This window comes from Gadus morhua, chromosome 9, assembly GCF_902167405.1.
Source record: "Gadus morhua chromosome 9, gadMor3.0, whole genome shotgun sequence".
Lineage (NCBI taxonomy): Eukaryota > Metazoa > Chordata > Actinopteri > Gadiformes > Gadidae > Gadus > Gadus morhua.
Genome location: NC_044056.1, coordinates 4,496,640 through 4,518,829, shown reverse-complemented (window position 1 = coordinate 4,518,829; position 22,190 = coordinate 4,496,640). Strand labels below are relative to the sequence as shown.

Genomic DNA, 22,190 nt, shown 5'->3' with positions numbered 1-22,190 from the left:
AGAGGAGAGAGAGAGAGAGAGAGAGAGAGAGAGAGAGAAACGTAGAGGAGAGTGAAGGGAGAAGGGCAGAGAGTGTTGGAGAGGAAGAGGGAAACTGTAGAGGGACAGAGGGAGGGAGGTGAGGGATGGAGGATGAGAGCAGGAGAAAGGGAGAGAGGGAGTGAGAGATGAAGAGCGATGAAGAGAGAAGAAAGCATGATGTGTTCCCTAGGGATACTCGAGTCCAAGCTGTCCGTTCTCCACCAGCCTACCCCAGCAACCCCCACCGCCCCGGGGGAGCGATCAGAAGCCTGGTGATGACGCAAAATCCAGCTGTTGCCCCCCCAGGGGAGACCAGTGTGCAACACAACACCCTTTGGAGCAGGGTAGCTCTGAAAAACGACTCGCCTGCCTGCTAGACCGACGCAAAGAAACCATTCGTTTTCTGAGAGAAAAAGAAACTGAATGAAAGCTTTCCGCTGTGTACTGCTGTTGTCCGACCGTGTTGACGACGGTCATCGATGGCAGACGATGTTCTTGGTATGCAGGGTTAGGAAACGATGAACTTTAACGATTAGCTCACATTCACTTGCATGTGTAGTCAGTACAGGAGTGCTGATTATGTACCTCTATGTATTTCTTCATTGTGTGAGCCTATATGTCTCCCAGTCCCTGCTTGTCATCTTTGCCTTGTCATATATGTTTATCGTGGTATAGGGTGACTTAAAATACATGCTGGCATCAAATTATATAAATTATACCATGAATGTGTCTTTGTTATAATAAACTTTACCTTTCAGGGATCAATAAAGTGCATCATAATCATAAAGGTCCCTTTCCCCCACCCCTGTTTTGGAGGCCTTTCCATTTCCTTCTGTGACCTGGGGGACATTATTCAGCAAGGAGTGAGGGCCTCATTCTGTGTTGGAGACGATGGGAGAGGAGATGGGGAACGAGGATGTTGGATCCATCACCACCACTCACAGCTCTCTTTATTGCCCGCAGCACCAGTAGGCGCAGGTGGTGCACGAAATGCGAAAAGGGGCTCCTGATGAATTATTGAGCATGTGTCTCCCACTGATGCCATCTTTAGAGCAATCAGGCATCAAAGCGCCTAAACACGGCAGCTCCTCTCTCGCTGCCTCGCCGGCGCTCCGCAGCACCCTGACGGCTCAGCTCCGGGCGTCGACGTAACGTGATTGTGAAGAGGTTCTTCTTCAAAGCAGCCTTGGCGTTCCCCCCCCCCTCGTCTGATTTCCATTTTTCGGTCGGCTCGGAGAAGCGCGGTTAGTGTGTATCATCACAAAACTCGGGATTCTGTGTAACACACTAACGCGAGGCAACGCGCTAACCAGACAGACGCTACTACAAGGCTGGCGCTACTACCAGGCTGAGGCTACTACCAGGCCCACGCTACTACCAGACTGAAGCTGCTACCAGACTACCAGGCCGACGCTACTACCAGACTACCAGGCCGAAGCTACTACCAGACTGCAGCTACAACCAGACTGACGCTACTACAAGACTACCGGGACGACTCTACAGCCAGGCTGATGCTACTACCAGACTGACGCTACTGCCAGGCCGACACAACTACCAGACTGACGCTTCTACCAGACCGACTCTACTACCAGGCTGATGCTACTACCAGGCCGACTCTACTACCAGGCCGACACTACTACCAGGCTAATCTCGATTCAGAAGTTACGCCTTGGGATTTTAATACTTTTACACCAGGCAAACGCTAGGCTAATGCTATGTCCAGGCTGTCGAGCAGCGTTGCTTCAACCTTGGAATTCCATTGAGCGCCGAGCTGTCCCCCAGAGCAATCACAGGCTGTAGCGTGCTCGTTTCAACATCTGCCCTACCTCCCCGTAGCACAGGCTGCGATATCTTAGTCAGAGACACACGTAACCACGGGCAACCTCAGACTGACTGCTATTGGGCGAAGACAGAGTGGCTCTTAGCCTTGGTTAAGCTAGTAGGTACGCCAGGCGAAGACATCTCGCAATGTTTATTTTTAAGGTCAAGTGGGTGAGACACCGTGGAGGTTTTTTTCCCGCCTGCTCTGATGACGGCGCTGGCGCTGGCGGTCGGTGGGCGGCGGGCGGCCGGGACAGGAGCTTAATGAGGCGTGAGGAATGATCTATTCGTGGGCAGGCCTCTCCCAGGCTGCCCGGAAGCAGTTAGCACCCTGACCCAGATTAGCACACGACGCGCGGGGAGGGAAGGAGACGGACGCCTCTGATACTACTGAGAAAACACTCCTGACAAGTGGGTATCCTCCACCCCGACAGCGTATCGCTCCCATCTCCCTCCCTCCCTCCCTCCCTCCCTCCCTCCTCCCCCCTCTTGTGAGGAGTGCGCCTCCGGTGTGGATTCAGACATGCTGGCTCTAATTATTACCAACGTGCGCGAGACAAGGCGATTAGCATCGGAGGCTCCCTGACTCCCCCCAGGGTGAAAGGTATTGGCTCCGGTTCTTATTTCAGTGGGTTCCTGTGTGAGTGCGCGCACCTCTGCGTCGTGCGCGGGCGGCGGCCCTCTCTCGTCTCTCCCAGCACTCTCTCTCTCCCTCTCTCTCTGGTCTCTCCCGGCACTCGCTCTCTCTCTCTCTCTCGCTCGCGCTCTGCGCCTGACGTCAGGAGTCATAAACGTATGGCCCCACGCCCCCCCGAGGACAGAGCATTAAAAGCCCAGATGAATGTCTTTGTGTGTCCGTGTTATTGAAAAATAGAAAGGGACTGGGCAGCGAGGCTCCGGGCATCAGAGGAATTGGCAAAAGTGAAAAGAGCCCAGTGTCCGTGTGCCTATCTGTGTGTGTGTGTGTGTGTGTGTGTGTGTGTGTGTGTGTGTGGTGTGTGTGTGTGTGTGTGTGTGTGTGTGTGTGTGTGTGTGTGTGTGTGCGTGCGAGTGTGTACGTGTGTTTGCTTACGTGTGTGTGTATGTGCTCACGTGTGTGTGTGTGTGCGAGGGAGTGTGTGTGTGCGAGTGAGTGAACGAGAGTGTGTGCGATTCCCCCTCTACGTGGAAGACACCACTAGAAGGGGCCCAGACTTCTCTCTGCCTTGAAAGCACTTAGAGTCGCCAAGGTCAGCCGCTGGTCAAATCTGTGAAATGAGAAAACGTCCAAGGGGCCAAGGGTTCCGACGGCAGATAACATGAGAATGCACTATCTCCTCCTTCCACATTTAGCGGTGGGGGGGCCCGCCCTCCTCCGCCAGAACCCTTTCAGAGGGGGCTGTGTATTGGGATAACACAACGGGGGGGATGGCCCAGTTTTACCCGCCGTGTCCCCCCCCCCCCCCCGGGGAAGGAGATAGCTCTTAGGGGATGAGTTACACAGAGTGGACACGGCTGAGGAGTTGAAGGCTAACTTTGAGCGTACGATTGGATTTTGTGATTACTTAACAAGATTAAATCAAGTCACCTGAAATAAGACGGCCGTGAAACCCTCCCCCCCCCCCCCCCCCCCCCCCCCCGCCCCCTTCCCCTCCCAGGTTGTCACAGTGAAATAATGACACAGGATCCATTTATAATGATGCCACATATATGTTCAAAGCATTTAGCTGTTGACGTTTCTTTCTAAAGACTTTGCACAAATGTCGTCTCACAAATCTGCCTTTAGATTAATACCTAGTCTGATGGCAGACGAGTTTAATATGGGAGAACGCTGCGTTTCACTGTTTTGCGCATCATATTTGTTCGACCAATCACATTGCTGGAGGCAGGGATCTGTAAGTGCGTGATTGGCCAACACAAACTCACCCAGAAGTGGAAAACTGTAAAAAAGCGTCTATAAAAGGTTTCAAATGGTGGAGAATGGCCACTGTAGAACTTTACCTATTAAAGTGGATGAAGCTGATGAAAGCTTGAGTCACTCGCGATAATTGGTTTTCTTCGGTGCAACATCTCCGTAATGAAACAGGAAACAAGGTGTAAATCCAGCCCATGCCAATTCTGCCTGACTGTCTCTCCCCACAAGTTCTGCTATGACAAAGGACTGCTGGATCCAGCCTTAGAAACAATGTTATGGCTGCTCCCTCGGCATCAAACAGGGTCAAACTATTTGATTTGCCTCAAAGCCCCGAGTCCATTATCTGTGTGTCTGATCCCTTCTTTGTCTGTTCCATTCTCTAATTCGCTGATCAGAATGTCCCTGCTGTACTCTGACAATAACATATCCAAAACGGATTGATGCACCTCGTTGACTTCATAATCCCAGCCGACAATTACCTAATTGTCTCCTCCTTGTACGAAAAAACAACAACTTAATATGCGTATCACATTGCAAGTGATGGCAGGGATTAGTCAATGTGTTGTGCTGCTCCCATAATAATATGCACGGATTTTGTGGTGCAGACTTTACAAATTATAGCATTGAAATTCATCAATACAAGTTGTGGCTAACAATAATCTCTGATCACATTAGTCTAGCGAATCAATCACATTTAGTTGGATGTATAGCAAATCCATCAATCATGGGTATTGAATTACAAATAAAAGTTCCCAGGTTGACATGCAGGAAATTGATAAGGCAGGGTGAAAATGTGAATGTACTATGATTAGGCGTCTAATGCCGGTCAAAACGCCACTGCAGTCCTATGTTCTTGTAATTCTTTCTCTCTTTTAATCCACTTTCTTGTGCATCTCCTCTGTGCTGTCCATACAATGACATTTATTTTTAAAATATCCAACTTGGACTAAATTGTCACAACCAAGGTGTTGCAGATATTACGGATCGAAAACGTATACAGTAAAATGTGTAGGGAAAAAATCATTCAAGATCAAATTCATCACCACGCACAGGATTCACAAACATCAAGAAGGGCTTTTAATACCCCACACTGTCACATATACAGTCCAGCGACAACATACCATGAAAAGGTGTGGGTTCTCTTCTCATCTGCGGTCCAACGTACAACATGTCATCCCCCTCTCTGTGCTGTGCTCACAGGCCTGTCTAAGGAGCCAACAACTTAAACAAAAGCAGTCAGCCAGCAGCAGTCCACAGAGATGTGTGTGGTGCAGTACCTTTGTAGAGCTGCCTCCCATGCCCTCCCTGCAGCCTCACTCCGCCTGTCCAACAGCCAGCGCACCCCGTGTGGAAGTGGATCCGAGCTGTAACAGCATTGACTACCACTCCAGGATGAGACCGGAGAATATCCCACATCCCCACCGTTCTCCCCAGTCTCCACTATGAATATTTGATGAGCCGCGCGCGTGTGCGTGTGCGTGTGTGGGTGCGTGTGTGTGCGTGTGTGTTTGTGTGTGTATTCGCTTGTGTGTTTGTGTGCATGTGTGTACCTGTGCGTGTGCGGGCATGTGTGTTTGCGTACGTGTGCACGTGGGTGTACATGTGTTCTCGTGCGTGAGCGCGTGTATGCATGTGCGTGTGTGTATGGGCATGTGTGAGTGTGCATGTGAGTGTTTGCACGCGTGTGCGTGTGTGTGCGTGCCTGCTTGCGTGTGTGTTTCGGTTTGTGAAAAGGGGGAGCTGGCCAATCACTAAAAGACATTTATATCCAATACCCCTTACTGGGTAGCCTTGGCAGGGGCCCTGGGCTCCACTATCGGGGTAATCAAAAACAAATGTTTCATGGATGAAAAGAAGCTGTCAGAAGGAAAACGGAGGGGAAAATGATACGTGTGTGGTGAAGATTAGACGGCCTTCTTTGGGGAAGGAGTTGTAATTCAGTTCTGATATGCATTCATGGAAATTTCCGTTTTGAGTTTGTTGCCGTTTGATTTTTCTTTCTCACAATCATACACAGCGGCATGATAAAAGCAGCTCCTTTAACGTTGGTGCCTGCCTTTGGGTTAATGCGTGTGTGTTTGTGTCTGCAGATATCCTGCGTGTGACCTGGAATTTTAAATCCCAGTTGTTCATTACTGAGCTATTCTCAGGGTTTAAGCCTGGATACGCGCTCGACCTGAACCGCCTTGTTTCATGTCACGACTAGATGGCTAGAGTGTTCTCCATAAGTCTGTTAGGTCACAGGGTAAAAACCCGACCGGGAACCAAAGCCATGTTACACACTATGGTCTCCAGGTAAACGACTAAACTGGTGAAAAATGATGAATGAACAGGCTTGGAAAGCTTAAAATAAACGTAACATATCACAGGGGGATGATTTACTTCAAAGCTACTGAATATCTTCAATAAGACCAAAAGTGTAGTTAATATACATATCAAGTCAGCTTATGAACAATGTCTTGGAAATTACTCAACATAATTCCAGTAAATTACCTTCTGCTTTCCATTACTTTAAAGGTATAGCTCACCAAAAAAAAACACAGTTAAAGCAAGCAAATAAAATAGTGAAATAGTATACAATAACCAGGGTAGTGGTTTAAATAAAAAGGTGAAGAAAACTGCAATTACCCATGCACTGTTGTAGTTTTGTTAGAATAATAATAATCCTCAAAATAGTAGTGCGTGGTAAACAGTGAGCTCATTATATCATAATGTCAATAACATACATACAAAAGACACATAAGGAAGAAAATAGGGTTAGGAAAAACAAAGATGCTAATTACTTTTTGAACGATTTGGAGATAATAGCCGTTTGCTTTAACATCGGTTAATATCAGCACCAAGTGCTGGTCCTAGGAGCTGAACCAATAGCTGCCCGCAGAGCCGCTTAAATCAAAGAGTCGGGCATTAGGTTTCACACCTCACTCCAGACCTCCAGAACAGCGGAAGAACAAACACCTTGCCGACTGAATGTGATCCGACAGGGCCTTCAGTGACCACAGGAGTGGCCCAGGGCTAGGACTATCTGTAATCATTCTGACGGAGGAGAAAATCATGTCCTACGGTTTCATTCATTTTTAATAACATTTCCAATAAATAAAATAAAACATTTACCAAGTCTGCCCCTCCCCCCCACCGTTCTTGGTGCAACCGTGTATTGCTAAAGCACCCGGTTGAACTCCTTAAAACCACCACTGAAATTGCATTCAGTGACAATCTAAAGCCACAATCAGACAGAGAGAAACAGAGAAACAGAGACAGGGAGAGAGAGAGAGAGAGAGAGAGAGAGAGAGAGAGAGAGAGAGAGAGAGAGAGAGAGAGAGAGAGAGAGAGAGAGAGAGAGAGCAAGAGAGAGAGAGAGAGAGAGAGAGCAAGAGCGAGAGCGAGAGAGAGAGAGAGAGTGAGAGAGAGAAAGAGCGATAGACCTGTGTCCGTCAGTAATAGGGAAGGGTAAGAAAAACTAGAGAAGGCTATATCCTCACTACATGTACTGCAGTGCAATGATGGAGTGACACAGCACAGGCGTAGAAAAGATCTGATCATGTGCTTATTTTATATTTTATGATTGAAAACATAGAAACACAGGTGAAGACCGCTGCCATTGGTTGACTGTATTGTTGGGTCAGTCGCGAACGATTCGATCAGAACGAACGAATCCCGAAGGTGAACGACGAGAACTGATTCCCAAAACAAGAGAACTGATTATTTCTTTTTTTTTTTAAATGTCTAACAAAAATATGGTCACGTAAATAAAATATGCAAACGAACAGAGCTTCGTCTCCCCGCAACCTTACACCGATTGAGTCTAAAACGTTCTCATCGATTAAGCCACTAGCTGCGTTTCCATCTCAAAGGTGATGCAAATCTTTAGAAAGTTCGCAAAAAAGTAATTAGAATTAGGTGCGTTTCCATCAAGTGGTTGGAGCGGAATAGGGTGATGACGTTACGCGTTGATGTCGGCAGGGTTGCTATGGCCGGTCGTTATGCGGAAATCGGAAAGACTGTCAGTCATGTGTGTTCAAAGTTCGCTACGTCACAGCTGTTTCGAAAAGTGTGTTTCCATCTCGCATTTTGCGAATTTACTCTCTTTCGCATTTCTCAAAAACCACCTCAAGCGAGCGGATAAACCTTTTTGCGAATTAGAGGATTTTTATGCAAATTTTGGTGTTTCCATCATCGTTTACTGATTCGATACTTCAAAGTTCGCATAAAATCAGGGGGATGGAAACGCACCTAATGAGAGCAGTTAGCAATCACGTTGCCATGGCCCATGGGTAAACAAATGATAAGGCACCACCGCACATGTTAACTAACAAACGCTGTAGGCTTCAATATCATGCAAGATATATGTTTTCTTTTTCTTTTGTTGCACATCACAATTGCATGCTTTAGTATTGTTTTTACCTACCATTACGAGTCTCGTTTGGTCTAGTTGCTAACGTGCTTCACTGCTTATTAGCTACTTGGAAGATGCCATTTAATTCTTAATGCACCCCATTATGTAATAAGGATATTTATGAAAAAAAAAGGCACGTATGTGCTTTATATATATGCTTACTATTTACACTTAACCTGGGTAATTTCTCCAGAACATAAGAAAGTAGTAGGCTACATGCATGTTGATTAAGATTTATTCCATAATTTCCGCAAATGACCTAACAGACCATCTGACCTAACGAACTAATCAAACGAATGAATCAAACAAACGAACAGATCGTGATTGTGAACAGAACTGAAAGAACTGATTCCCGGAAAAATAATCGTTTTGCCCATCCCTAGTTGACTGGCTGTAAAGCTAACTAGATCCTGTTTTCAGGGATTTTAATGGTGTGTTTATATATTTTTCACAGATAAAATAAGAACGCAGTAAATGTTGCACCAGACCACCAGTATAACAATTGCACTTTAATTAAAACACGTTCACTGACATTTACTCTGGAAGCTAAAGACTCACACATTTTTCGGAGAATATGACATTGGCAAATTCCTTGTTTGACTCTTTCTTTACATCCGTGCCAAAATAAATTAACTTTATTTTTCGGTCAAAGGAGAGAGTAAAGGATAGTTGTCCAAATAAGACTAGAAATGCAAAAAACAGCAGCAACTATCTGTTGATGGACGCCTTATTTTCACACTGTATTTATTTATACATTTAGTCTATTAAGGAATTATGCTTCACATGGAGATTACTACAGTGTACAAATTTTAATAAATACTTTTTTTCTAAAACGGAGCAACAACATTTCCCTTTCGAAGGTTGGAGCCTTTGATGTTTTAACAGATTTTTTTGGATTTGAATAATGTCGGAAACTGCAATTACGCTTGAGTTGAATCTGTCAGGGCTGAGATGCCCCTTTGCCTTTGAAGTCGTCTGGCTCGCCTCAGGTGGGAGCGGCCCCAACTTAGCGAAAAAAAAAGCAAAACTTTGTTTGTTTCTGCGCCTGGGGTGGGAACTCAACCAACTGGCCTCCTCTGATCTGCCAGAGTAGACTACGCATCACACATACAAAGGAAAAAAACAACCAAACGCATGTGCAGTCTGGGAAAAAAAAAAAAGAGTGAGATGGAAAACCACAAAAGAACACCCTGCTAACACACCAACGCTTGTCCAGTTTGTGGAAAACCACACGCTGTGAATTCAAACCGAAAACACATTTCCTCCAAATTTTTGAGAACGGGAAATCAAACATTGATAAACGCTTGTCTGCATACATAAGTCATGAAACAAGAGGAGAGAGACTACCTTTTAGAGAACACCTTCTCCGCCTGACACGGCAGCAGAACACAAAACCAAAACAACCCGGTAACTTTGTGGCTCAGCCCGGCTGCACTAACCACACTGGCAAATACGCATTACAGAAACCCTGGTTCCGTCCTGACCAGCTACACGTCACTCCCACTTTCCTCTCTCTCTCTCTCTCTCTCTCTCTTCACAATCTTCTCCGTGACGGCACAGAAAGCCGACAAGAAATATACTTAAGGCAGAACCACGCACGCCGCGGACACAGCAATTAAGAGTAAGAATGGGTGACGGCGGGGACGTCAACAACAGCAGGGAAAGACAAAAGACCTGAACTGAACCCCCCGTCTCCCGGTGAAAACATCTGCCTTTCACTCTCCCTGACAAAGCTCCCCTGTTTATTATTCCGTTGGGCTCCACCTTTGGCTCGTTTCCGAACAATTTTTCAAGCTTCCTGTAAAATGAATATGCAGTGGCTTCGAGGTGAATCCATTTGCAAGACAGGATGATAATGGAGAGAAAGTGGTTTAAAAAAAAGCCCCAATTAATCTCATGTAAAATGGCTGCTCCGTGCCGCTAATGAGATGCCGTTTTAATAAGCTACGATGTCGTACAACAAAGCTATTTGGTAAACATTATTGTTTATTTGTCTGATGACTTGCAGGCTATGGAATGGATTGGATTTTATGGGGGAGAAAAAAATAAACAATGATGTGTGTTATTCACGCACATCAATGTTATAAATATTTCAAATGTATGTTCCAGACAGTAAGCAGATGTTTCAGACCGTTTTTAGGAGCTGCAAATGATTCTCATATTTTAAAACACAATGGGATCTCAACAGCTTGAAGTGCCAGCAAACCAACACCAGCGCTGCAATGTATACAACGGAAATCCCACGATTGAATGTCTTGCATGCACACTTCGAAAAAGTCTAATTTAAAAAGTTGCCTCTTCTTCTTCTTCGTCTTCTTCTTCTTCTTATAGTGGAAGAATCCGGAGAAGAAGAAGACGAAGACCAGGCTTCCGAGTCAGATCAAACTTGAGGGCTAATCGTTACACTTGTAAACAGCACAGCTCTCACAAGAACTCAAACGGGTCCGGTATCGACTCCGGGGCCCGCAAAGACAGCTCCTCAGCGGACCGTGCTCTTTGAACATCTTTACTTATTCATCACGGAAGGGGAGAGCGGGGGGGGGACTGACACCACTCACAGCCCTCCCCCCTCCCCCCCCTTTGGAGCGGCCCTATGAGGGAGGCGGGGGCCCGTTAAAGATGCATGGGGGCACCCGAGAGGTGAGCCCAAAGTTCTCCCGGGATCCTTGTAGGGCTCTCTTCAAATATTCATGCGACGGCACCGGCACACTCTGGCAACACGGGGTAAGTGCAGCCGTTTCCCTCGGTGCTCAGTCTGTATTCAGTGCGTCATGTGATGTGTGTGTGTGTGTGTGTGTGTGTGTGTGTGTGTGTGTGTGTGTGTGTGTGTGTGTGTGTGAGTGAGTGAGTGAGTGGGTGAGTGAGTGAGTGAGTGAGTGAGTGAGTGAGTGAGTGAGTGAACGAGCGTGGGTATTATTGTGTTTTGGATCAAGTTAAAAGAGGAAGTACAACACAAAGTCAACGAATGCATTGCATTCGTAGGTAATGTGGGTGTTCAGCAGTGCTTAGCACAACAGACGTCCTCGCCACTAGAAAACATGGATGAAAGCATTTATCCTCATTAAGCTCTGGTTTAATGCAAAGTATGTATGCAATCCATCCGTCTTTGTTTTCAACATATTAATATGAAAGGGTGATTCATATAAGATGCAACATTTTCTCGTAGGCTCATCGTCACAGATTAAAATCCCAGGCCGTGCGAAAACCACATCCTGTACGCAGTTTTAACTCATCATTTATCAAGGCTTCGGTGAACGTCGACTTTATCTTACCATTTAAAAAAGGCTTAGCGGTTATTGAAATATACAGGCTTATTTGACAGAACATAATCTCAAGCTCAACGGACAAGGTAGGAAAGACGTGATATAGTGCAGAGCCATTTTTGAAACCATTCAACCGAGAGAGCGCCTTCTCTTTTCCTCACGCAGCCGGAAACACAACCTCTGGGATTAGCTGCAATATGTGCTGTCAGGAGGAGAGAACATGTTATTGATGAATCTGCACAAGTGATTAAATGTCCTCATTTAGTCCCTTAATAGCTATTGCTTAACAAAGCCTCATAGTATTTATGCCAGCCGGCACAAAAGAGCGAACGCGAGAAGGACATTCTATCTACGCAGCAAAATGACCTCAATGACTTCAACTAAAGAGAAAATCACTGTGCTAAATCACAAAAAAAAGGGAGGGGTGGGTGTGGTGGTTAGGGAGTTCGACTCCAAGGGGAAAGGTACTGGGTTTGATCCCCAATGCCCGCAGTCTAACTGTAGGCCTCATTGAGCAAGATGTCCCGACTCCCGACCCTCACCTTAATGAGAAAGTAGAACTACGGATGAAAGCATCGACTCAATGATTAAATACTATTCAATCATCGAGTAGTTGCTTTCATTATTTCATATATTTATGCTTTCATTTATTAAAACGTAACAACCCTAAATCGATTGAACCAATCGATATAGGCTGTTCCTATTTAAGAAATTGTAAATAGCACTTAAACAAAAAGTGGAAGCGGATTGCGTGAAGAGGCCAAAAAACCAAAGTATATTCAAAAATAATTGTCCATTTGCTGTTGCATTCATTTGCTATCAAGACAACTGGATTGCGCTGCCATTATGTCTGGTTAAGCCCGAGACACAGAGCTGTCTCCGCCATCCTCTGCCAGTATTGTGTTATATTTTGTACATTTTTAAGAGAGTCAATGCATTCCGGGTCCGACGCCTAATAATCCATCAAAGGGAGTTAAAAATAACCGGCTAAGCCCCTTCTCTATGCTCCATTCATGCCTCAAAGAGGGAAATACGAAGCAAATGACAGTCCGAGCGTACAGTACGGTGAGCGTGTTCTGAGCTGGCTCTACACGCCCACAGGCGCCCCAGGCATGATCCTTTGGACACACCAGTGCGTGGCGATGCTATGGCCGTCCCCGGGGATCCAGCTGTCGTCCAAAGGGGCCCCCAAAACCCCCCTGATTAGCCTCACTGGGGTTGTCAATCAAAAGGGAAAAAATACCCCGAGGGAAACAAAGAAAGAAATAAGTCGACATGTGGTGGATTCGTTTGGCTTTACGTAGTCAGGAACCACATTTTAAAGACCTCGGAATAAATTCTGATAAAACGAAACAATAAGCGAATAATTTAAGAGACGTGTGAGACAAAAGTATCAGAGGAGACGAGTGAGGGCCCCTCACGAGTCACCGGTGTGTCGTTTGCATTTTTTCATTTTTTAAACCCGGCAGTGCTCAGGGGCTCGGCGCTCCATTCATCCTCACCTGGTCCTTTGTGCCCCACCGGGGTGGAGGATGCACGGCTCGTTACTGCGCCGTGTTCAGGCGGAGCGGGGGCGGTGCTGAGCTGTTACCCACGCTGGATCCATAAGCAGCCAGAGTCAGGCTGGCGTCTAAGCGTGTCGGTGGATACATTCACACGCGTGTGCAAAGAATGGAAGCTTTCCTCGCGGCAGAACGCGGTTCCGACTCCAACCTGATTATGAACAAAAAAAAACTTTAAATAAATAAAGAAATGGGACAGGATGGTGTAGTGGTTACTGGCCAAAAGGTTGTGGGCTCCATCCCTGATGTCCGCTCCAGTCCAAAGTCTACCTGTTAGCATCCTTGAGCAAGACGCCTTCATCCATACCTGCTTCTTGAAGACCCGTGTCTTCCAACGTACGTCAGCCGGCCCCGGGACCCTAGCTTCTGCTTAACGATGAAACGCTAATAGAACAATCACCAGGCAAGAGATGTTAGCATGTCTTTCCAGAGCACCTGGATAAGTAAAGTAATACCTCTCGTAATAAAAAAGAGACATTAAAAGCTAAATGAACAACGGGGGGCACTAACCACGGGGCTTTAATTCAACGGGCTGAGTGGAACAGGGAGATTTACCACAGCCTTGCAAAGGCCATTCTGCATTACGGCGTCCCACTTATCAAACTGGGACAGGCGTCTCTCTAACCACACAGTTATCACTCCCGTGAAATCATAAAGCAGAAAATCACCGTCCGTCTGACATTTCGCACGAGGGGGGGAAGCGGGCGGCCGGCGCTCCTCGGCGACTAGGGGGCTGGCATTTGGAAGTCGGCCGCCTCGAGCCCGGGGGGAACTCGAGGCGTCGTGAGTCGTGTCGCCGTCGCGAGTCAGGAGGGAGCCGCCGTGAGACGACGGCCTTTATTTGAAACCCCCCCCCCCCCCCCCCATCGCCGAGAGGGAAAAAACTGTGATGCGGTTTATCAGTCACAGCCTCTAAAAAATAGAGCGCGCCCGGCCCTTATGGGCATATTTGGGTGGGTGAATCAACCGGAGGTTTTACAGTGTGTCGCGGTGGCTCAGCCGTGGGAGCCTCTTTAAATAGACGGCGGTAACACGCATGAGCGGCTTTTCAAGGAGGAGATGGAGCGCACCGTACGGGAGGGGCTCTGGGGGTGCCACGGTGAGGCATTACTTTAGCCACGCTGCCGTGCCCCGGGGACAGATAGTCTTCCTGGCTCGGTCCTCCTCACTCAGTCTCACCGGTAGCCGTGTGTATACGCTGCAACTTTTGTTTGATGTCGTCGGGTTCCCCTTCTATCCCGAATCTCGAGTCATTCACAAATGTGCGCGGTGATTAGAATGAGGAAGTGCACTCATTGTCTCGCTCTGTTTGTCGTTTATTCTCGAGACGTCGTGACTAGACCAGGGGTGTAAACAGAGGGAGCAGGGGACACATTTCATCTCTCAGAACGTTTTTCAGGCAAGGGGGGATGGATGGAATGGATGTATCACCCGATGCTTGTTCAATACATACAGAGAATAATGTGGGCAGAGGGCTTCTTATCAATTGCTCTGACATTCACGTACAAGAGCCGGTGATTACATGGAGGCTTTTGATGGGAACGTTAACCAGGCCAACTGGATGCTTTTATTTTTAATCAATGGTCATAAAAGGGAAATATGCGACAGCTGTTCCTTTATTATTAGTGCATTGTTGGGCTTGAGAATGACATCCTGTGGATTGTAAAACTTGCATTAAAATTAGCCACCAATGCTGTGATTTAATGAACACCTTGTCAGGGACATAATGCATCTCACAAGCGCGATAGACGCACTAAAACAGGCAATCGCAGCTCCCCGGTGAAATAAACACCATGTGACTAATAAAACATTTCTCAACGTGTGGACAAAGAGCAGAAGAGAATCGGGGAGATCCTTTCCTTGACATCATCATCTCCAATGAATCAAGGAGCATTTCCCTGCTCTGAACTGCGGTGTATGAATCATGTGCCCATTAGCTAGCGGAGAAGCCTATCTCTTGGCCCCTACCGGTTTGCCATTCATTTTCTTAATCAGATAAATGTCATTTTACACTTAGGTAATGAAATTATTTGACCATATTTCCCCGGCAACCCTCTGCTCTCATTTATTTTCTCATTTCTGTGCAACCCGCCCCTCGACATGAAATGAGATTTGAATCCGAGCTCCGGGCAGCGCTGCAGGGATGGCCATTGATCTGCGTAACGCTCCATCGGCATGGCCGCAGCTCACACACACACACACACACACACACACACACAGTCACACACGCAGTCGCACACGCCTGCCACACGCACACATACATCTCTCTGATGTGTGCGAAGAGACAAAGTACCATCCGATGGTCAAAAACGCTAATCCATTTATAATCGACCATTAAAACTGTACCTCGGTAACAAACAAAAAATACTTTCACGTTACATCTTAAAAATCTGTGACGGAAGGGAATAGGCCTGTCGTTCCTTGTTGATCCCAGACGGGAAATGAGGGTTAAACTAATTAGGTTGAGATAGAAAGTATACCCTGAACGATACAGCTCAGTAACAAATGGTTCCTCCACTCCCTACCTCCTCCAGACGATCTGCAGAACATCTCGAGCCTGACCCCTCCCAGATACAACCTGAGGAAACTGATGAAGCAGAGGAGGCTACATCCTCCGTCATCTAAGCCCCGAGGAGGAGCCCTGACGCTACGGCGGCTGACATTTCCGACATCGGCATCGGCGTTGACCTCTGGGGCCTGCTGGCTGAGCAGAAAGGTCAAACGTTGGACTTAAGCTTTCTCCCACAGGCGGAACGGAAGGAAGCGGGCCAGTATAGCCGATCAGGTAAAAGGTTGGCGCAATGCTAAGCATTCTAAGCACTGACTGCCGGAAAAAACGAGGATAATGAGCTTCGACAGAGGCACCGGGTACGTAGGATCTGAAACTGGCACCACATCGTGTTTGTTGACGGCTTGCATTATCGCCTGCGTCTGACGCCGTTGGTTCGCCATCGGGGCGAGGCGAGCCGATGGAGCGCTTGTCTAACCCCTGTTCCTACATCGACCGCCAGTTGTAATTCGAATTTGAATTTGATTCGAACTGACAATCCTTGGCCTGCCCAGACACAAGATCCTGTTCGTCTGGCAAAGACGCTGCGCTGCAAAGTACTAGTCTTGCTCTCTCACTCTCGTTCTCTCTCCCGGCTCTGCCTCTGAGCTCTGTGGGCAGACAGTCTTAGACAACAAGGAGAGCAATAGAAAGAGCTAGATAGTGAGATTGAGAGAGAGAAGGGCTGGAAAGCAATGATGCTGTCAGAAGCCCCTGACAATCTGGGTCAGGGTTTGGGACCACAGAGTCTTAGTCACACCACTGAAAACTTTTGTTTTCCCTAGATATATATTTTTTGGGGCCGGGACTGACTTAAAATCCAAACCCTGAAAACATTGGTTTTTTTTTTTGGGTCCTTTCGTGTTATTCCTTTGTATTTGAACAAATGTCAACACGAGTGTAAGTGTATGACACAGAAGCTCAACAAAACAAATGCGTGTTAATCTTGAAAGCAAGCAAACTGGCTCTTTCATTTGCTGTAAAACAAAGCCAAGTAAACAATTGCCCCAGAGCGATGGTGACATTCGCTGCTGTTCTCAGTGAAACAACATGACAAGAAATTTCAAGATGGCGCCTTTTTCACTGTTTCATCTTTCAAATCAATGCACCATTCTTATGCAGCCTTTAAAAATACTTCTGTTCTGCATCTTCTGAATCATGAATGAATCAATTGTTAGCCGTTCGATAATTAATGAATATGACTAAATAGTAATCAATTGATCCCTGACAGTAACTCGGCCACAGCAACAATTACAGGAGAGATTAAAGAGATGAACATTGAAAACAATCAAATAATGAAATAATATAAAATAATAGGACTACCTACACAACAACAATATAATGATTATCATCAGTAGTAGAACAAAAAGAGTTAGAGTTGATCCAACTCTTCCTGGACCTGGGCCAGGGAATGGCAGACTTGGACGAGTCGGTAAAAGGCTGAACTTCCGCGCGATACACACAACGTGTCCAGAGACGGATATTAGAGCTGCCAGAATAAGAGCCCCAAGCTCCAGTACGAATCATGAATACCCCTATGCTGAAGGAACAGACAGGGGTGCGCGGAATATCCTTACGAGGGCGTCGGTTTCAGAGAGCACAACTATGTTGATGGAAAGACCCGGGGACCTGGACGGACAGACGGACGGACGGTCGAATAGCCCTCCCTGGACACTGAAAATAAGGGGATCTATAGCTACCTATGTGGGTCACAGAGAGAGGGAGAGATAAGGAAAGAGAGAGGTAGATAAGGAGAGAGAGAGAGAGAGAGAGAGAGAGAGAGAGAGAGAGAGAGAGAGAGAGAGAGAGAGAGAGAAAAACATGTCATTGGATAACAAATGTCAGCAGTGTGACGAAATTACATGAGAGCGAAGCTAGAAAGATGCAGGGAGCTTGGAGCAGGGTGGTAGTGTGTGTGTGTGTGTGTGTGTGTGTGTGTGTGTGTGTGTGTGTGTGTGGGGGGGGGGGGGGGTGGATATGGTGGTGGGGGTCCCTGGGTGTGGAGAGCAGAGGAGGAGAGAGGTAATAGGACGCTGTGGTCAGGCAGATGGTGCTCAATAACGAGCAGAGCAGCAGTGCAGACGGTGGGAGAGGAGCACTCCGACTCCAAACCCAGAGAGACGGACGCGGGGGAGGAGGGAGTATAAGGGAGAGAGGGAGAGAGAGAGAGAGAGAGAGAGAGAGAGTGAGAGAGAGAGAGAGAGAGAGAGAGAAGCACACCCACTCCCACAGAGACCACAGGTGTGAAATAATTAGAAATCAACCTTCAAAAAAAGAAAAAGAAAAAAGAGGAGGAATCATCGTTTTTTTTTTAGAATTCACTAACTCTTTGACATCGTTATTGGTCTTGACCTCCGCTTCGTTAGCGGGGTGACATTAATGCATAATTAATACGAAACAAACGAGCCACCGCTAATTAAGTCGGCGGCGGTAGCACAACAACAGATACGCGCCGTGGCTGCGGTCTGGCCTTTGAGGCTGAACCCCCCATCCCCCCCCCCCCGCTGCAGAGGGGAAGGGGGGCGGGGGCCTGATGCTATGCACACTCAGCATTTTCTCCCATTTCCTCCGCCCTACAGAATCTGGAATCAGATAACGGGCAGAGGAAGGCTTAATTGTGTTGTCGGTGATCAGTGGAACCCGCATCAGCATCAGATAAGGCCAGCCATTAGAGGACAGCCCCGGGAGAGCTGGTATCGCAAACAGTGGGATGGTCCTCGGATCATGTACATGGACTTATTTTAAAGTATGACTTATTTATTCACTCATTGAGCCGACACTCTGATCCGAAGCGATTCATTCGGGGAATTAGGATCCATTTCACGAAGGAAAAGGGAGGGGTTAGTCTTTATCTTAGAGCGCATAGAGGTTGACTTTGACGGAGTCCCAGTACATTTTGTCTGGGATTCGGGCCACGCTCGTACCCCCCCCCCCCCCCCCCCCCCCCCCCCCTGTCCCCCAACACCAGCGGCTCGAGAGCGGAAGGAAAGTCCGGATATCAAATCAAGGAATGAGAGCATGGATCCTAATCCGGATTATAATTTTATAATTTATGCTGGCAGGGAAATGGGTTTTAGCGGTTTCACATTAACGCACTGGTGGCATTTGCTGTTGGATTTTGGAACAGTGCACTTTGTTTAATTCTCCTCCACAGTGTTCTTGTAATGACAATTTTGATTAGGATTCACATTGGGAGAGGTTGGCCTGTACATTTGTAAAGACCCCCCTCCCAGCCCCCCCCCCCCTCATTTCGCCTGCTCTACTTCTGCTTCTCTGAACAGCTCGTATCACCGTCACTGAGTGCATGGAACACAGGATAAAAGCATACGTATGAATATTCCAGAAGACCATTTCACACACGACTAATGCATCCCAAGCAGGCCTCTGCCATACCTCCACGTCCTTTAAGAGAAAGTCATCCGACCCCATCGTTATCATTATCGATCGGCATGATCAAACGGTTGATGGGGTGATCAAACTGACCACTTCTTAACTTTGTCTTTTTGCATCTCTCTCTCTCTCTCTCTCTCTCTCTCTCTCTCTCTCTCTCTCTCTCTCTCTCTCTCTCTCTCTCTCTCTCTCTCTCTCTCTCTCTCTCTCTCTCTCTCTCTCTCTCTCTCTCTCTCTCTCTCTCTCTCTCTCTCTCTCTCTCTCTCTCCCCTGAGCAAGGAGGAAGCCATTGGTCAAGGTGGCGTCTTGTGTTGTTTCGTCGTATCTCGACATCATATCGTTGTACCGATCCCAGAAAAGGGACCCTGGGCCCTGTTTAAAATCGTGTAAGCGCTTTGCTTGTTTTTACCTTGATTCTTACCAGAGAGCACCTTAAAGAGGTTCGCTCTTAAGGTGAGAAGTCTCATGCTATTTACCCGCTCCCGGGGCACTCTGCAGCTCTTATCAGTTGATAAAAGGTGGTGGCGGCAACGGCACTCCAGAAGCAACCTTATTTTTCTTCTTTATCTCGAACACGAGGGTGGCATAAAGACACAAGCAGGGGCCGGCGCGCCACACGGGATGCAATCTGTGCTCTATGATTGCGTGGCGGAGGCTGGAGGGCCGTTGCGCTGGGGGTAATGGCGCCGGCTGTGATGAATGGGCAGAGTGGCAGCCTTGTGAAGAGGCTTTGAGCCGCACAAAAGCGTCGAATCCTCCGCTGTAATGACACACCGCCTCCCGGTGTCGCCGGTGTCAACAACGTCATTCGCGATGACATTCGAAACGACTGACGGCGTCCTAAAAGAACGTGACGTATTCTGGATACTGATAATAAAAACACAAAGATACTGGCACGCCAGCCCCCCGCAGTCTGGCGAGACAGAGCCCCCGACAACGCCGGGGGGAAAGACAACGGCAACCGTCGCCGCCGCAGCCTCCACCGCCGCCGTCGCTGCCGCCGCCTCTCTTTTGGTTTCAGCAAGAGGGATGCTAGTTGCCTTGGCAACCAGGCACAATGGCCACAGGACGAGGAAATCGGCCAGGCAGCTGAGCAGCTGGTTCAAAGCCCTGGCAGGTGAGCCCGAGGGTCGCGAATCCCCTGCCACGGGGTTGGGTCCGGTCCATCTTAGGAGACCGCATCCACGTCCTTCTGCTATTCATTACTGCACCGCACCGGGTGACCACCGACACCCCGGCCTTTGTTCCTCGGGCTGGATGCTTGATCCGTCAGACCCATCTGGTCCCTCTTTTTACTCTCTGCCCTCCGGGCCAGACAGTGGCTTACATGGAGACTGCTTCCATGCCAATTAATCAATACTTGCGGGTTGAGGCAGGTTGGCAGAGTTCCAGTTGCAGCTAAGCCAACACGGCAATAAAATGGCGGCACATTTAGATCTTTTATAGGCCATACGAATGTCTATTAAAACAGAGCATGGCTCCTAAAGGACCTAACTTTTGTCATCAAGCACTAAGTAATAATTGTTTTACCAAAGGTTAATTGTTCAACAGATACTAGGCCATTGGAATTTAATTGAGCTGTTAAATGCCTGTGGCCTGGGCCCACAGCTCTTCAATGAGCTGGTTTGACGTGGTGTGTAAACGTTGCCGGCTCCCCTGATGACTGTTACAAGTTGCAGCCAAACTGTTCAGCTGAGGATTCGGGACAGATGATGGGAGTTGGAGTGTCTGACTAATGCCGCGGCCCCACTGAAAGTATGGGCACATGTACAATCGCTCATGTTGTACTGCACGTCTCCTGCCTTCCTCTGTTTCGTCCCTTCTTAGCCGTTTGGCAGGTACTCCAGTCAGCAGTTTCAGTGACCCAAGGGGATGGGTCTCTTATATAATAGGAACATCCAAACGCCCCAACCAGGAATGCTTTGATCACATCTGTTATTCATAGAAATGCTTCCAGCACATTCCTCCACATTATGACTATGAATGTATGGAGATATGACATTGTATAAATTCCTTTTTTTCCCCCCTCATGAATTAATAACTTTATTCTATTTAAGATCCGACTGCAAGAACACACAAGGCAAGGGAAATTTTAAAGAAAACGTAATTGCCATCTAGCCAGCTGCTTCAACATTCTTACGACAATGGTTTAGGAATGTGATTTATTGGAATAAATAAGTGATAGTTGGTAATGAGGGTAAGAACGATTGAGAAGAATACATGAATTCAAAATATTTACATAATCACAGTTCGGAGAAGATTGAAGAACTTGGAATGCACTTTGCAAAGTATCCCTTAAAATACATGCACAATCTGAACCAACACTGGACCAAATATGGATACAAAGACTGAATATCAAATATTGGTATGTTCTCTATTTCTTTGCTAACTGGTGTGTTGTAGCAGCCAAAGGTTTGGTACAACAGACGGGTTTGTTGGTGTTCTTTGGACGCATTTGTAAACCTTCAGATGGCAGGGAACAGAGCATGAAATACCAGCCCATCTAAAAAGCACCCTTAGTTGGGAAGATTATTGCTATATTATTGCACTTTTATAGAAATATCTGAACGTTTTTCACTGACAGATTTTTTGGTATGCTTGCACATAGCAAAACAACAATTCCTCCCGCCCCAAAAGAATAAACAAGGTGAAGACGAACCGTTCGGCTGTATCCCTGCCAAGGGAAACATTTCAAGGCAGCTCCTGTCAACGGCCTCGGCGAACAGAGGGCTTCATAAATAACAAGGATGACATCAAAACCCGCTATCGTTTCGTTTCAAAGCGACGGCAGGTAAGGCAGCGACTTTATCGTGGGCACGGCGAGCAGATGTCTTATCGCTGTTTGTGGAACCAACCAAGGAAAATGCTGCGGGGATATTAGCCCATCGAGCCGGCTTTAAACACAATTACCTTGTTTGTGTGCTGCCTCTGTCCAGCCCTAGAGAGCAGATGTGGCCCAATTATGACAACTGATTGACCTTTGATTGCTGCCATTATGCTAATGTGTTCTACAGGCAATGCTAATCTATGGTGATGAGTTGAAAAACGACAGGACATTTTGATAAATGGCAGGCCATTACTGAATTATTCCGAAATTCAAGATGTATATCGACATTAATGAGTGTTGTCAGAGAAAACCAGGGAATAATTGAAAATTCAAAAGGTGGAAGTCATTCCGAGCGAGCTTGGTTTGATTACAGCGACGTTAGCATTTATGGCAGGTTTTGCTACAGAAAGCCAATATTCCCTTTATTTGCAACCTTCCTCCTATATTCTTAGCCAATGGATCTCTTTC

At 47.1% G+C, this 22,190-nt stretch overlaps 1 protein-coding gene across 3 annotated transcripts in view; it reads right to left on the bottom strand.

Annotated features, from left to right (window-relative positions):
• The window catches only part of LOC115551388 (alpha-1,3-mannosyl-glycoprotein 4-beta-N-acetylglucosaminyltransferase C), a 97,317-nt gene that overhangs the window by 8,397 nt on the left and 66,730 nt on the right, over nt 1-22,190 (bottom strand). The window contains exon 1 of one of the 3 annotated variants that reach the window (XM_030367095.1): nt 5,014-5,190. The exons of the other annotated variants lie outside the window; for them this stretch is intronic. Within the exon in view, the coding sequence (XP_030222955.1) occupies nt 5,014-5,152 (139 nt within the window). The 5' untranslated portion in view covers nt 5,153-5,190. Of the gene's footprint in view, nt 1-5,013; nt 5,191-22,190 lie in introns of those variants that run through there. 3 annotated transcript variants of the gene reach the window in all.